Source organism: Musca domestica, unplaced genomic scaffold (genome assembly GCF_030504385.1).
Source record: "Musca domestica strain aabys unplaced genomic scaffold, Musca_domestica.polishedcontigs.V.1.1 11, whole genome shotgun sequence".
Classification (NCBI taxonomy): domain Eukaryota; kingdom Metazoa; phylum Arthropoda; class Insecta; order Diptera; family Muscidae; genus Musca; species Musca domestica.
In genome coordinates this window covers 20,272,697-20,287,222 of record NW_026712133.1, presented here as the reverse complement: position 1 = coordinate 20,287,222, position 14,526 = coordinate 20,272,697, and the positions used below count along the sequence as shown (strand labels likewise).

General features: G+C 34.4%; 2 protein-coding genes across 2 annotated transcripts; both read left to right on the top strand.

Annotated features, from left to right (window-relative positions):
• The first annotated feature begins 4,625 nt into the window (after nt 1-4,625).
• LOC101901821 (adult cuticle protein 1) lies at nt 4,626-5,488 on the top strand. Its single transcript, XM_005189808.4, has 2 exons — nt 4,626-4,784; nt 4,851-5,488. Exons 1-2 carry the CDS (start codon nt 4,779-4,781, stop codon nt 5,196-5,198), a joined length of 354 nt encoding a protein of 117 aa, XP_005189865.1. The 5' UTR covers nt 4,626-4,778; the 3' UTR covers nt 5,199-5,488.
• Nucleotides 5,489-9,989: 4,501 nt separating this feature from the next.
• Nucleotides 9,990-10,853, top strand: LOC101887361 (adult cuticle protein 1). The gene is made up of 2 exons (XM_005189809.3): nt 9,990-10,085; nt 10,151-10,853. Exons 1-2 carry the CDS (start codon nt 10,080-10,082, stop codon nt 10,643-10,645), a joined length of 501 nt encoding a protein of 166 aa, XP_005189866.1. The 5' UTR covers nt 9,990-10,079; the 3' UTR covers nt 10,646-10,853.
• The last annotated feature ends 3,673 nt before the right edge of the window (nt 10,854-14,526 follow it).

Here is a 14,526-nt window from a genome sequence, read left to right as displayed (position 1 = left end):
ATTTTAAAGTTTTCATTAATTCACTCTTAAAAGAATTGATCACAAATAATAGCTAAAAACGCTGTTATAAGAAGTTATGGCCATTTTAAAGTTTTCATTAATTCGTGCTTTAAAAAGTGATCACAAATAATAGCTAAAAACTCCGAAAACTCAATATTTAAGGAGTTATGGCCATTTTAAAGTTTTAATTAATTTACTCTTAAAAAAGTGATCACAAATAATAGCTAAAAACTCCGAAAACTCAATATTTAAGGAGTTATGGCCATTTTAAAGTTTTAATTAATTCACTCTTAAAAAAGTGATCACAAATAATAGCTAAAAACGCTGAAAACTCAATATTTAAGGAGTTATGGCCATTTTAAAGTTTTCATTAATTCACTCTTAAAAAAGTGATCACAAATAATAGCTAAAAACTCCGAAAACTCAATATTTAAGGAGTTATGGCCATTTTAAAGTTTTAATTAATTCACTCTTAAAAAAGTGATCACAAATAATAGCTAAAAACTCCGAAAACTCAATATTTAAGGAGTTATGGCCATTTTAAAGTTTTAATTAATTCACTCTTAAAAAAGTGATCACAAATAATAGCTAAAAACTCCGAAAACTCAATATTTAAGGAGTTATGGCCATTTTAAAGTTTTAATTAATTCACTCTTAAAAAAGTGATCACAAATAATAGCTAAAAACTCCGAAAACTCAATATTTAAGGAGTTATGGCCATTTTAAAGTTTTAATTAATTCACTCTTAAAAAAGTGATCACAAATAATAGCTAAAAACTCCGAAAACTCAATATTTAAGGAGTTATGGCCATTTTAAAGTTTTCATTAATTCGTGCTTAAAAAAGTGATCACAAATAATAGCTAAAAACGCTGAAAACTCAATATTTAAGGAGTTATGGCCATTTTAAAGTTTTCATTAATTCGTGCTTAAAAAAGTGATCACAAATAATAGCTAAAAACGCTGAAAACTCAATATTTAAGGAGTTATGGCCATTTTAAAGTTTTCATTAATTCGTGCTTAAAAAAGTGATCACAAATAATAGCTAAAAATGCTGAAAACTCAATATTTAAGGAGTTATGGCCATTTTAAAGTTTTCATTAATTCGTGCTTAAAAAAGTGATCACAAATAATAGCTAAAAACGCTGAAAACTTAATATTTAAGGAGTTATGGCCATTTTAAAGTTGTAATTAATTCACTCTTAAAAAAGTGATCACAAATAATAGCTAAAAACGCTGAAAACTCAACATTTAAGGAGTTATGCCCATTTTAAAGTTTTAATTAATTCACTCTTAAAAAAGTGATCACAAATAGTAGCTAAAAACGCTGAAAACTCAATATTTAAGGAGTTATGGTCATTTTAAAGTTTTAATTAATTCACTCTTAAAAAAGTGATCACAAATAATAGCTAAAAACGCTGAAAACTCAATATTTAAGGAGTTATGGCCATTTTAAAGTTTTCATTAATTCGTGCTTTAAAAAGTGATCACAAATAATAGCTAAAAACGCTGAAAACTTAATATTTAAGGAGTTATGGCTATTTTAAAGTTGTAATTAATTCACTCTTCAAAAAGTGTTCACAAATAATAGCTAAAAACGCTGAAAACTCAATATTTAAGGAGTTATGGCCATTTTAAAGTTTTCATTAATTCACTCTTAAAAAAGTGATCACAAATAATAGCTAAAAACGCTGAAAACTCAATATTTAAGGAGTTATGGCCATTTTAAAGTTTTCATTAATTCGTGCTTTAAAAAGTGATCACAAATAATAGCTAAAAACGCTGAAAACTCAATATTTAAGAAGTTATGGCCATTTTAAAGTTTTCATTAATTCGTGCTTAAAAAAGTGATCACAAATAATAGCTAAAAACGCTAAAAACTTAATATTTAAGGAGTTATGGCCATTTTAAAGTTGTAATTAATTCACTCTTAAAAAAGTGATCACAAATAATAGCTAAAAATGCTGAAAACTCAACATTTAAGGAGTTATGGCCATTTTAAAGTTTTCATTAATTCGTGCTTTAAAAAGTAAAATAATAGCTAAAAACGCTGAAAACTCAATATTTAAGGAGTTATGGCCATTTTAAAGTTTTAATTAATTCACTCTTAAAAAAGTGATCACAAATAATAGCTAAAAACGCTTGAAACTCAATATTTAAGGAGTTATGCTTAAACAAGTGATCACAAATAATAGCTAAAAACGCTGAAAACTCAATATTTAAGGAGTTATGGCCATTTTAAAGTTTTCATTAAGTCGTGCTTAAAAAAAGTGATCACAAATAATAACTAAAACCGTTGAAAACTCAATATTTAAGGAGTTATGTCCATTTTAAAGTTTTAATTAATTCGTGCTTACAAAAGTGATCACAAATAATAGCTAAAAACGCTGAAAACTCAATATTTAAGGAGTTATTGCCATTTTAAAGTTTTAATTAATTCACTCTTAAAAAAGTGATCACGAATAAATGCTAAAAACTCTGAAAACCCAATATGTAGGGAGTTATGGCCATTTTAAAGTTTTCATTAATTCACTCTTAAAAAAGTGATCACAAATAATAGTCAAAAACGCTGAAAACTCAATATTTAAGGAGTTATGGCCATTTTAAAGTTTTCATTAATTCGTGCTTAAAAAAGGGATCACAAATAATAACTAAAACTCAATATTTAAGGAGTTATGGCCATTTTAAAATTTTCATTAATGCGTGCTTAAAAAAGTGATCACAAATAATAGCTAAAAACGCTGAAAACTCAATATTTAAGGAGTTATGGCCATTTTAAAGTTTTCATAAATTCGTGCTTAAAAAAGTGATCATAAATAATAGCTAAAAACGCTGAAAACTCAATATTTAAGGAGCTATATAGCGTCTGCAAAATCAGGAAAATTTTAATTTGTTGTCCAAATGTACATCTTCAAAGACAATAGGCTTTAATTCTGAACCTAACCAACCCTATGCCAAATTTTGTTAGGATCAGACAATTGTGACCTGTATATAATACCCTCAAAACATAGTGTTGCAGGGTGTAGAAAAAAAATTGAAAACGTACAATTCAAAATTGTAAGCCAAAGTGAAAATATCGCATGCGATAAAAAAAATATGACAATAATTGAAAAAATGTAACAAACAATTTTAACTTTTTTGTTGGCAGATTTTTACGCGATTTTCTTAGATTTTACCCTTTTCTGGCAAGAGCCCATTGCAAATTAGTGAAAATTGTCAAAATCCGTCCAGCGGTTCTTGACTTATAAGCGGAATAACTAACATCAATTTCATTTATATATAGATTGTTCCTATTTCGGTACATATCCGATATGTGGGCTATCAGCATCACTGTAATGGTCAGTAGTGACCTTCTAATAAATTTGTACTGTGCCCAGGATTACAAATATTAGCGGTTTTGTGGAAATTTTCGAATATTTGATATAAAAGTTATGAGTTGTTTTATCCGTTAAATATTGTCCGATGACCGTCCAAATTAGTAGGCTTCTGTCCAGCCCTAAACTCTAATTCCATCCAAAATTTCGCGTTGATTGGTTTATAATTGCGGCCTGTAGAGCAACCGCAAAATGCGGAAATTTTTCATTGGTCCATTTCAACCCCTAAATACTTTACGATCATCTCCAAAATCAATAGGGTTCTATTTTGACCATAACCCCAACTCCATTTTCAATTTCGTGAGGATCGGGTCATAATTGCGACCTGTAGAGTGATTACAAATTAACATGGACAGACGGACATAGATAGCTATATCGACTCAGCTCGGTGAGATACCTTAAAATACCAAGCCATGTTTATTAATCTATTTCGGTTGGAAATTGTGGCAGAAATCTTCAAAACACCGAAAATCGGGAAGTACCATTGTATGGGTGTTTACCAAACAGTTAACCTAAATCAGCAATTTTTGCCTAAACCTAGATAAATATAGGCCATTTTCAATAGCAATCAGTTCTCACTATTTGGGTGTCTTGTGCGTGCTTTCTCCCAAAATATTCACATTTTATTGTATTTCTAATTTTAATTCTATTTCTAAATAAGCGACAGACATTCCATTGCGATTAGCTCAAGGAAATCCTCTCAGTACATAGGAACCTTGACAAATCGATCCAAAAGATTGGTAGATAATTGATAGCTACATACCACACTCTATTGTTTAGTTTATAAGCTTCTTAAATCCACTCTACTGCTATTTGTTTTTATTTTATTTTTTTATTTTTTGTCAAATATCAATTACATGGAGCGTTGACAAAAAGCGTATCATTCAATTCTCTGCTAAGTAGCTTAGTGGCCAACAAATGCCTTTGGCCATTGCCATGTGGGGAGTATTGTTGTGCGCCGCTTTTTGTTGTTGTGGACCAACCTAATACCGGTTAAGATCTGTGACAGGTTTATGGAGTAATGTTGTTGGCCAGAATCAACTTCAAGGCTGCATTGACAGTTGACAACAACAACAACAACCACAAAATACATACATAATAATGTTGTTGGTGGTTGACTTGCACTTTCATTAGAGTCTTCAAAGCGTTTTTTTTTAATCGTAAAATGTTCTATTTACAGATTTCTGTTGCTGTTGTTATTGTTATTGTCTCCATTCTCGAAAATAGTTCAAAGAATTTGTAATGAGTTCATGTTGCTGGACATTGGGTGGAGCGAATTTGAATTGCAATATAAATTAAGGGATTTTGCTTGGCATTGAAACAGAATAGAATCTGCGTGCCAAACAGCAACACACAGTTTAGTTTTCTGCGATCTCCAGTTGGAAAAAATCAAAAACTCAATCAAAATGAAAGTAAGTATTGGATTATCCTTGAAAAGGAAAGGCATTGTTTTAAATTCCATTTCACATCGCAACCAGTTCGCTGCTGCCATCTTGTTCACCTTAGCCTTGGCTTTGGGCGTTCAATCATCATTGGTTCCTGGTGTGGTCACACAAGTTGCTGGTGGCGGCTTGTCCTACACTGCAGTCTCATCCCCAGTTGTTGCCGCCCCCTGGCCTCTATATCCACATGCTGCCGTGGCCGTTCATGCCGCCGCTCCAGCTGTTGCCGTCCACGCTGCTCCCGTCCATGCTCCCGTTGTAGTGCCCGCCGTTCAAGGTTCTTATGTTGCACAGACACGTGGTGCTGTCCACACCGCCCCCTTGGCCGGCCATGCCAGCTCCGTTGCCAATGTTAACTTGGCTCCAGCTCCCGGTACTGTTTAAACGACTGCTTGGATTGGATTTGATTTATGGTTGATCGTAATAGTCATGACATTCGTCTCTGACATAATTCTACTGCAGGGTACCTCCTACCATCCACAAATGTACATACATACACACATTTTTGATTAGCACACATTGCCATCTAGTTCATGTTTTATTTTAGTTCCATATCGTTTTAATTTATACACTTCTTCTGTTTCACAATTTTTTGGAGTTTTGATTTTCCTTTCCCCTCTTAAGCTCCGCCATAAATAAAGCAATTACTGTGAAAAGTAAAAAATTAAATATTATTGTGTTATTTTTTAAACTTAGATATTTAACATTTCGAAAAGAAATAATATCCCACCCAATTATTTTATTTAGAAAATACGGAACGACAAACGATACTGCGTCCAAATAAGCTAAGGTTTTAGATTTAGGCAAGGATGCAGGAAAATGTGTTAAATATTCTTTTATCACACCAAGGCTACTAAAAACAAGTTAAAAAGTATCGGTCGGTTTTGCCGACAGATGTATACCCTCAGCCAATGTTCGATTATTTAAAAATATTTTGACTTTTGCTATGATTATTCAAATATTTAAAACCTTATGCAGTTGTTTCCAAAGGAATGGGCTAATATTGGCCATTTCGTATCGGATTTAAATAAATATAATATAAATATTGTGACGTGCCAGGTTTGGACTGTGTAGTGTTTATGGATATTTATTTACCAAGTCTTGACTGGAATAGAATGCCAATTTCGCTTTTTATGAGCTTCATGAATATTCAAAATTTTGACTATTCGTAGGAGAGGTACCAGTAGGAGTGGACCGATATATTTCATCTTCACAGCAAATCTTAGTAGTAGAATTAATGGGATGTAGGAAATATGAAGAGAACCGTATGTTTTTTTTTTCGGATTTTATAATCGTTTTATTTACTCAAAACTTTGTCCCTCTGTGGGGGAGGTACCAGAAGACATGGACAGATCTCTTCAAATTTTTAAAAGAACTTGTGCTGATGGAAATATTGAGATGTCCGGACTTTTTACGGACTGACGCAAATATTAGGATTTGTAAAGTTGGAGCAAAATCGGATTATTGGGTTAATATAAATATTGGGATGTGTGAAATTTCAAGGCAACCGGACTCTTTCATCACATTTTATGAGAATTCTATTTATTTAAAATTTTGACCTTTTGTGGGGGAGGTACCAGATGGAGTGGACCGATACTGCCCATTTTGGCACTTGACCTAGCACTGATGCAAATATTAGGATATGCAAAGATGGAGCAAAATCGGATTATCGTTTCTTTTTCTGTGCAAAAAAATATATATTTTTGAAAATTTCGACCATTTGTGGGTGAGGTACAAGAAGAATTGGACAAATATATTCCATCTTAATACCAGACTTTGGGTTAATAATAAAAAAATTGGGATGTGTGAAATTTGAAGACAATCGGACTCTTACATCACATTTTATGAGAGTTGTAATTATTCAAAATTTTGACCATTTGTGGGGGAGGTACTTGATAGAGTGGACCGATATTGTCCATTTCACACCTGACCTAGAACAGACACAGATATTAGGATTTGCAAAGTTGGAGCAAAATCGGATTATCATTTCGATTTCTGTGCAAAGAAGGGGGAGGTACCAGAACGAGTGGACCGATATTGCCCATCTCAGAACTCGATCTAAGTTTGACAAAAATATTAGGATGTACCAAGTTTGGACCAAATCGGATACTCCCAGCCAGACAGACAGACGAACGGACGGACATCGCTAGATCGACTCCAAATGTTCTGAAACGGATTTGGTCCAAAGAGACCTATGGTGTAAAACCATTATTTTGACTAGGCATGATTTGGCCGTAGCCATATGGCTGAGGGTATAATGATGTTAAACAGCTAAACAGTTCCACCATAGGAGAATATCTTTAAGGACATTGAATATTTTTGAAATATTGTGTTCTATTCAAAAATACATTCTGCATTAAAAATTGGACAAGACCTTTTAAACGTCAACATCCAGAGTATAACATTACATGGAGATATTCCAAGACCACGATAACATTGAAAATGTACAACTACAGTCGTTGCAGAATGAGGGTAGGTCCTTCAAAGCATTTCAAATCGACCGGACCAGAGTGGACTGATATAGTCCATTTTAAGTCAGTCATTCCAGTCATTCCAGACATAAGTCAAACTATTTTATTTTCCAAGTTTCACGTTCTACAAGAAACGAAGAAAAACAATTTTAAGTTCAGCTGGGATAAAATTCTATACGAAAATATGATTTTTGACAATTCGGGTACCCTAAAAATCTCTTAAATTTTCTATAGGAGGTAATCAGCACACAAAGAACCGGAAATATCCAATTTCATCCAATTTGGTTGTACGTTGGGGCCTTACCTTCAAACTAATGAGAACCAGGAGGTACATTAATTTATTTACCATAGAGGGGACCCTCAATGATTTTTTTGTGAGGAGTTAAAGCCAACGAAGAACCCGAAAGCTAAAATTATAGCATATTTGGTTGGGAATTAAAACCAAAAAACCTTCAAAATACCAAAAGTCAGGGGACATTCTTAAAAAGGGCACTTCCACTGGTAAGAACATCTATGGACCTCGACGAATATTTCGACTTTTTGCAAAAGGAAATATTAACAAGTAAAAAGCTGTAAGTTCGACCGGGCCTTAAGCTATTACAATATTCAAATGCGAAACTTAAAAAAAATCTGTTTATAATGTAGCTAAAATCATCAAAATACCGAACATAGGGAGGAACCATGGGAGTTGTAAAACGTGGACCTGCACACACAATTTTTTGTCATAGGCTGTAGTATCCATTACGAACTGCAAACCAAAATTTGAAACAATTCCAATAAATAATGTCGCTAAAATCATCAGAATACCGAATATCGGGAGGTACTGTTATGTGGGCGCTATACGAAGAAGTGGACCTACATGGCCCATTTTCTGTTTTATGCTGTAGTATCTATGACGAACTTCAAATACCAAATGTGAAACAATTCCGGTAAATAATGTCGATAAAATCATCAGAATACCGAATATCGGGGGCTACAGTTATATGGGGGCTATACAAAGAAGTGGACCTACGTGGCCCATTTTCTGTTTTATGCTGTAGTATCTATGACGAACTTCAAATACCAAATGTGAAACAATTCCGGTAAATAATGTCGCTAAAATCATCAGAATACCGAATATCGGGGGCTACAGTTATATGGGGGCTATACGAAAAAGTGGACCTGTATGGCCCATTTTCAATACCAAACGTCCTGCAAACATGATACACATTTGAGTAAAATGTTATCAACCTACTTCGTTTCGTTCGGAAGCTAGAGTGATTTCCACAGACGGTCGGACATAAATCGACATAGAATTTTATGCTGATCAAGAATATATATACTTTGTGGGTTCTAAAATGTATATTTCGAGGTTTTACAAACGGAATGACAAAACTAATATACGCTCTATACAGTGGTGGAGGGTATAAAAAGTAATGCAAATAAACTCCCCTATACATTACCATTCAATTTAACGATCAGAAGTGCCCTTTTCGTATATTTGTGATTAAGCAGGAATTAAAAATATTCGCGGTTTAAGGAAATGTTCGTTAAACTTTTACAGAAAAGTTTTTACAGAAAAGTTTGAAGGAGTGGACCGATAAAGTCCATCTTCATTCCATATATTTTGTGATAGAAATATTGGAATGTGCCGAGTTTTACAGGAATAGGATGCTCATTTTCCGTTTTATAAGCTGTATGGTTATTCAAAATTTTGACCCGTTGTGGGGGTGGTACCAGAAAGTCCGTTCTTTATTATGAGGTGTGCGAAATTATGAAGACAATTGGTCTCTTATTTCACTCTCTATAAGAGTTACAATTATTCAAAATTTTGAATCTTTATGGGGGAGGTACTTGATGGGATTGGCCGATATTGGCTATTTTCTCACCTGACGTTGAACTGATAAAAATATCCATACTTGCAAAGTTTGCACAAAATTGAAAGATCTTGCACTGTTCTGAAAAGTAAATTATGTGCTGTAAAAATTTTACCTTTTGTGGGGAGAAACCAAAAGGAGTGGACCGATATTGCCCATCTCCGAACTTGTTTCAAGTTTGACAATAATATTACGATGAACCAATTTTGAAACAACTCGGATAATCCTTTCGAGAGTTTTCAAGTGAACCCGCCAGACAGACGGACATCCTTATATCGACTCCAATGTTCTGAAACCATTTTTCCTTTATGAAAAACAGGCTTTTAGGGCCTTTTTAATATTAGCCTAAAAACTATGACATGGTGTCTTCTAATTAAGTTGCTGGTATAATTTATTTAATCACTGTGAATGGGAATTTATTGTAGGTGGTGCCGAAATAAAACTGCATGGAATCCAGAAACATCTTCGTATTTTGAATAAAAAAGTAATAAAATATTTGTTAGCCAAAGAATATTATTATTGACACTAAAATTTACAGGGCTATGGTCAGTTCAACTTATCTTTTCTACACCTTTGAACTTTTGTCTCGGCGATCAAAACACGCTTATGTGCAAACAGCCGTAATTGCAAAAACAACATGGACTTTCATTTAATGCAAGCCATATGCAGTTGTAAACAGTTCCGGAATCATTAGACACACAAAAGGTAAACATAAAACAACCACAACAACAGCAACTACAATTGCTAGCATAAGACTTGCAAACTTCAAGTGGTTTGATTGTTTGTTTGATTGTTGTCATGTAAGTGTTGGGGTGGAGTGCCCCCATTTCAATATAAAAATATGGAAATTTCATTGAACAGAATCAGAATAGAATCTGCGTTCCAGCTAGAAACACCGATTAGTTTTCTGTCTAATTAAAAAAAAAACAAATCACAAAATGAAAGTAAGTCTGGTCAACGAGAAATAAATTGTTTCTAAATCAATAACATGACTTCATTTAAATTACAGTTCGCCGTAGCTGCTTTGTTCACATTGGCCTTGGCTTTGGGTGTCCAATCATCGGTGGTTCCTCTGTGGGCCGGTCATCATCTGTCGTACACTGCTGTGGCACCATCCTTGGTTGGTCCTTGGGGACATACTGTAGTTGCCGCCGGACCTCATCCATCGGTGGCTGTGCATGCTGCCACATTGTCAGCCCCAGCTCCCAGTGTTGCTGTACATGCCGCTACCTTGTCTGCTCCTGCCCCTAGCGTAGCCGTACATGCTGCCCCAGTACATGCCGTTCATGCTGTCCATGCCCCTGTACATGGTGTTCATGCCGTTCACGCTGCTGCCGTCCATGCTGCTGCCGTACACGCTCCTGTTCACGCCCCCGTTGTTGTTCCCGGTGTCCAAGGTTCCTACGTTGCCAAAACTCGCGGTGCTGTTCATAGCGCTCCTTTGGCCGGTCATGCCAACTCTGTGGCCAATGTGAATTTGGCTGCTGCCCCCGGTACCGTTTAAATTAGAGAATATAGATTTGGAATCGGAATCGAAATCAATTTGTAGTTAATTAGGTCTTGAAGCTGCGTACATTCACATTGTTCTAGTTCACTTCCTTGTCATTTACATATTTATTTGCACTCTCTTACATTATCACTCCTTAACTATCTTTCCATCATCCTTCTCATCATTCTTCTAAATGAATAAAGCAATTACTGTGAAAAAGTAATTTTGATTTATATTTGTATTTCTTGAGAATTAAAGGATCAGTTTATTAAGGTCGTCTGTAAAGTCGACACTGAAGTTGAAGTCTGCAAAAGGGGAAAGGACTAATGATGTTATCAAGTTTCGTTTCATTCCATAAGGAAAAACTTAATTTATTTTATGAATCGAGCAAAAATCATTCATCCGATTTCAATTTTTTTGTGCGTCAAAGAAAATTTAATTTGGCACATGCTACCAAATTGAGCCTAGAAGCATATATGTCAAATTTTATGAAAATCGGTTCAGATATAGCCAAAGCTATAGCTAGCTTCTTCTAAATGGCGGAGGGTATTAAAGATTCGGTCGGGCGAACTTAAGTGCTTTTTTACAAATTTTTTTCTGACGTTCTTTCTCGCATATGTTTGTTGCACAAACCCTATATGTGTAATGGAAAGTGAAAGCTTTCGTGTGTATATCACTGACATAAAAATCCTTTGCTCCAAAAACCCAAACATTAGTCTATAAATAGCAAGTGAGTGTGAAAAATATATGGTCTGTTATAGAAATGCACGAATGAAATTTTTTTACTGCAGGAACCGATTTTTCCTTTATGATATCAAAAAAAAAAAAAAAAAAATTGCGAAGCTAGTAAACTCTTGCAGGTTCTGGAACAGAAAAAACAAGTTAAACAAGTAAGAAAAGGCTGTAGTCGTGCGGGGCCGACTATGTTATACCCTACAACACTACAATATGTTAGAAGCCCCCTTATGTCCAAATCCATATTGGAAGCTTTCGCTTTTGAAATTAGGATTTTGACGAGGGATTTATGCACTCCATCGGGCTGTTAGTTCTTGTAGTCCATTTTACAGGTAAATATAATCCAAAATGCTAGAATTCTTTCCTGTCCTTAATTCTCTTTACAGGCGTGTCGATTGGTTCAATTGTATGATCGGAAAAACATTTCTGTTTTTGGTCAATTTGAACACCTAAATATTTTGCAATCATCTCCAAAAGCAAGAAGCTCCTCTGTATCTCTAAATTTAGACTCATCTATCACAAATTCGCCTTTTGTGTATTTCGGATATCGACTGTAAGTAATGTTGTTATTTTTTCACACAAAATTTGTGGTCCATTGTACCCGCTGTCCTAACTCTAACTTTATGCTAGATTTCGTGTCCTTTGGTTTCTATTTGTGACATTTATAACGGCTGCAAAATCAGAAACATTTTTAGTTGTTGGTCCATTTCAACCCCCTAATATGTTGGGGACATCTTTGAAAACAATAGGCCTAGCCCTTTTGAGCCCATACCTACCCTTATGAACATTTTCGTGAGGATCGGACGATAATTGCAATCTGTATATGATAACCCCAACCTGTGTTGTAAGGTGAAAAATATTACAAAATATTACAAGTCAAATTGAAAAATCGCATGCGATAAAAAATATGAAAAAAATTAAAAAATGTCACAAAATACTACAAAATCTATATTAACATATTTTTGGCACATTTTTCTGCGATTTTTTTAGATTTTATACTTTTATGTCAAGAGGGCATTCTGAATTGACAAAATTTGTCAAAATCGGTCCAGCCATTCTTAAGATAAAAGCATTCTAACTAACATCCTCTCCCTTTGTATGTACACATTGTACATATTTCGCTATATATAACCGATATATTTACTATCGGCATCTACGTAACGGTCAGAATTGACCTGTTCGTCTATTTGTGATTTCGCCGGGTTTAAAAATATTCGCGGTTTAATGGAAATTTGACTTTTATTTAACACAAATGTTGTGACCTCTTTCACGCACTAAATATTCCCCAATGACCATCAAAATTGGAAGGCTTCTGCCCAGCCCTAAGCTCTAGCCTCATGCTTACTTCCGCTTTCATTGATCTATAATTGCGACCTGTAGAGCAACTGCAAAATCAGGAATTTTTTCGGTTTTTGGTCCATTTCAACCCCTAAATATTATGCGATCATCTCCAAAAGAAATAGGGTTCTATTCTAACCCTAGCCCCACCTCCATTCTAAATTTCGAACTTTGAATACCCTCCACCATTTGGAACGAATTTTGTAATAAAATCCTTAAAAAATTCCGAATATTGGGAGGTACCGTTATATGGGGGCTATACGAAGACGTGGACCTGCACAGTCAATTTTCTGTCTTAGGCTGTAGTATCCATTACGAACTTCAAATATAAAATTTTAAAAAATTTCGGTTAATAATGTCGCTAACATCATCAAAATGCCGAATATCGGGTGGTACCGTTGTATGGGGGGGTGGCTATATGAGACAGGCAGACAGACGGACATCGCTAAATCGACTTAGAATTTTACGCTGATCAAGAATATATATACTTTGATGGGTCTGACATGAGTATTTCTAGGAGTTACAAACGGAATGACAAAGTTAATATAACCTCCATAGTATGGTGGAGGGTATAAAAACACAAAAAGGGACTGTTAAGGCCTTTGGAATGTCGGCTGTTTTGTTAGTTTAGTCCTCCACATCCGTAATATTCCCTCCATAATAATGATATTCGGGAAAATATCAAATACAGCTCTCAAATAACATTACCAAATTCTATCGAGATCGGTTCAGATTTGGATATACCAGTCATTTATATTTTTATCTATTTTCATGTTTATTGTGCAAAAAATGGTTAACATAAGTCTAAATTCAATTCGATTGGCGCACACGACCAAAAAGAAAATGTGTCAAATTTAGTGAAAATTGTTTCAGATATCGGTATACCTCTCATATATATTATTCATCCGATTTGCTTTTTTTGTCCCGCACAGTCATCATATGCACTCTAAAACAACGATATTTGGTGTCAGTTAACAGATACCTCTGCTTATTAGCTATAGATACTGATTTGGATACCGCTCCAATAAATTGTTTCATCCGATTTCACGTTTATTGTGCCCAAAGTGTACAGGGTGAGATAAAAAACTGCAACAAAGTCAAATGCCATAATTTTTAATTTTTTACATTTTATTGAATGAAAGCAAAAAATGTCGGAAATAGCATCAAATTATAGAATAAGTTTAGATTTGTTCCAATTTTATCACCTTTGGCACGAATTATGGCCTTCAAATGGTCAATGAAACCGTCACACGCAGCCCGAATGTTGCTCTGCCGTATTTTGACCCATTCCCGGCGAAGCGCTTGCTTGAGGTGATCGACACTTTAGTATTTTTAGTGCCAACTTTGCTTTCCAAAATACTTTGTTTGCGTTCTCGTTGTGCCTTTAGATGTCGTTTAATTTTCTTAAGCTTGAACATTTATAACAACTTCAACCTGTGTTTTAATCAATTAGTAATTAATTATTGAATTTGTTTCTATAAAGACAAACATTCCGGGCTACGATTAAGAATTGTAAGCTCTTCTTCGAACGAAATTCAGAGACGGATTTCTCTCAGCAATCGGAAAACGATTTCAAATAATATTATATTTGAAATCATTCCAGTTCATATTTTCGTAACTAAAAAAACTAGGTAGTGGGTGTAAAATTATTTGGCCACTTGGAAGCATAATGTTAACTTTCAGAGAAAAATTGTGCAGCAGAATAGAATGAAATTTTATATGTAGAATATTTTTGTAAATACTAAATAACCTTACCAAAATTTTTCACGTTAAATTAACTTAGAAGAAATATAACTAAAACAGCAGCTATGTTCCGCTGGGAC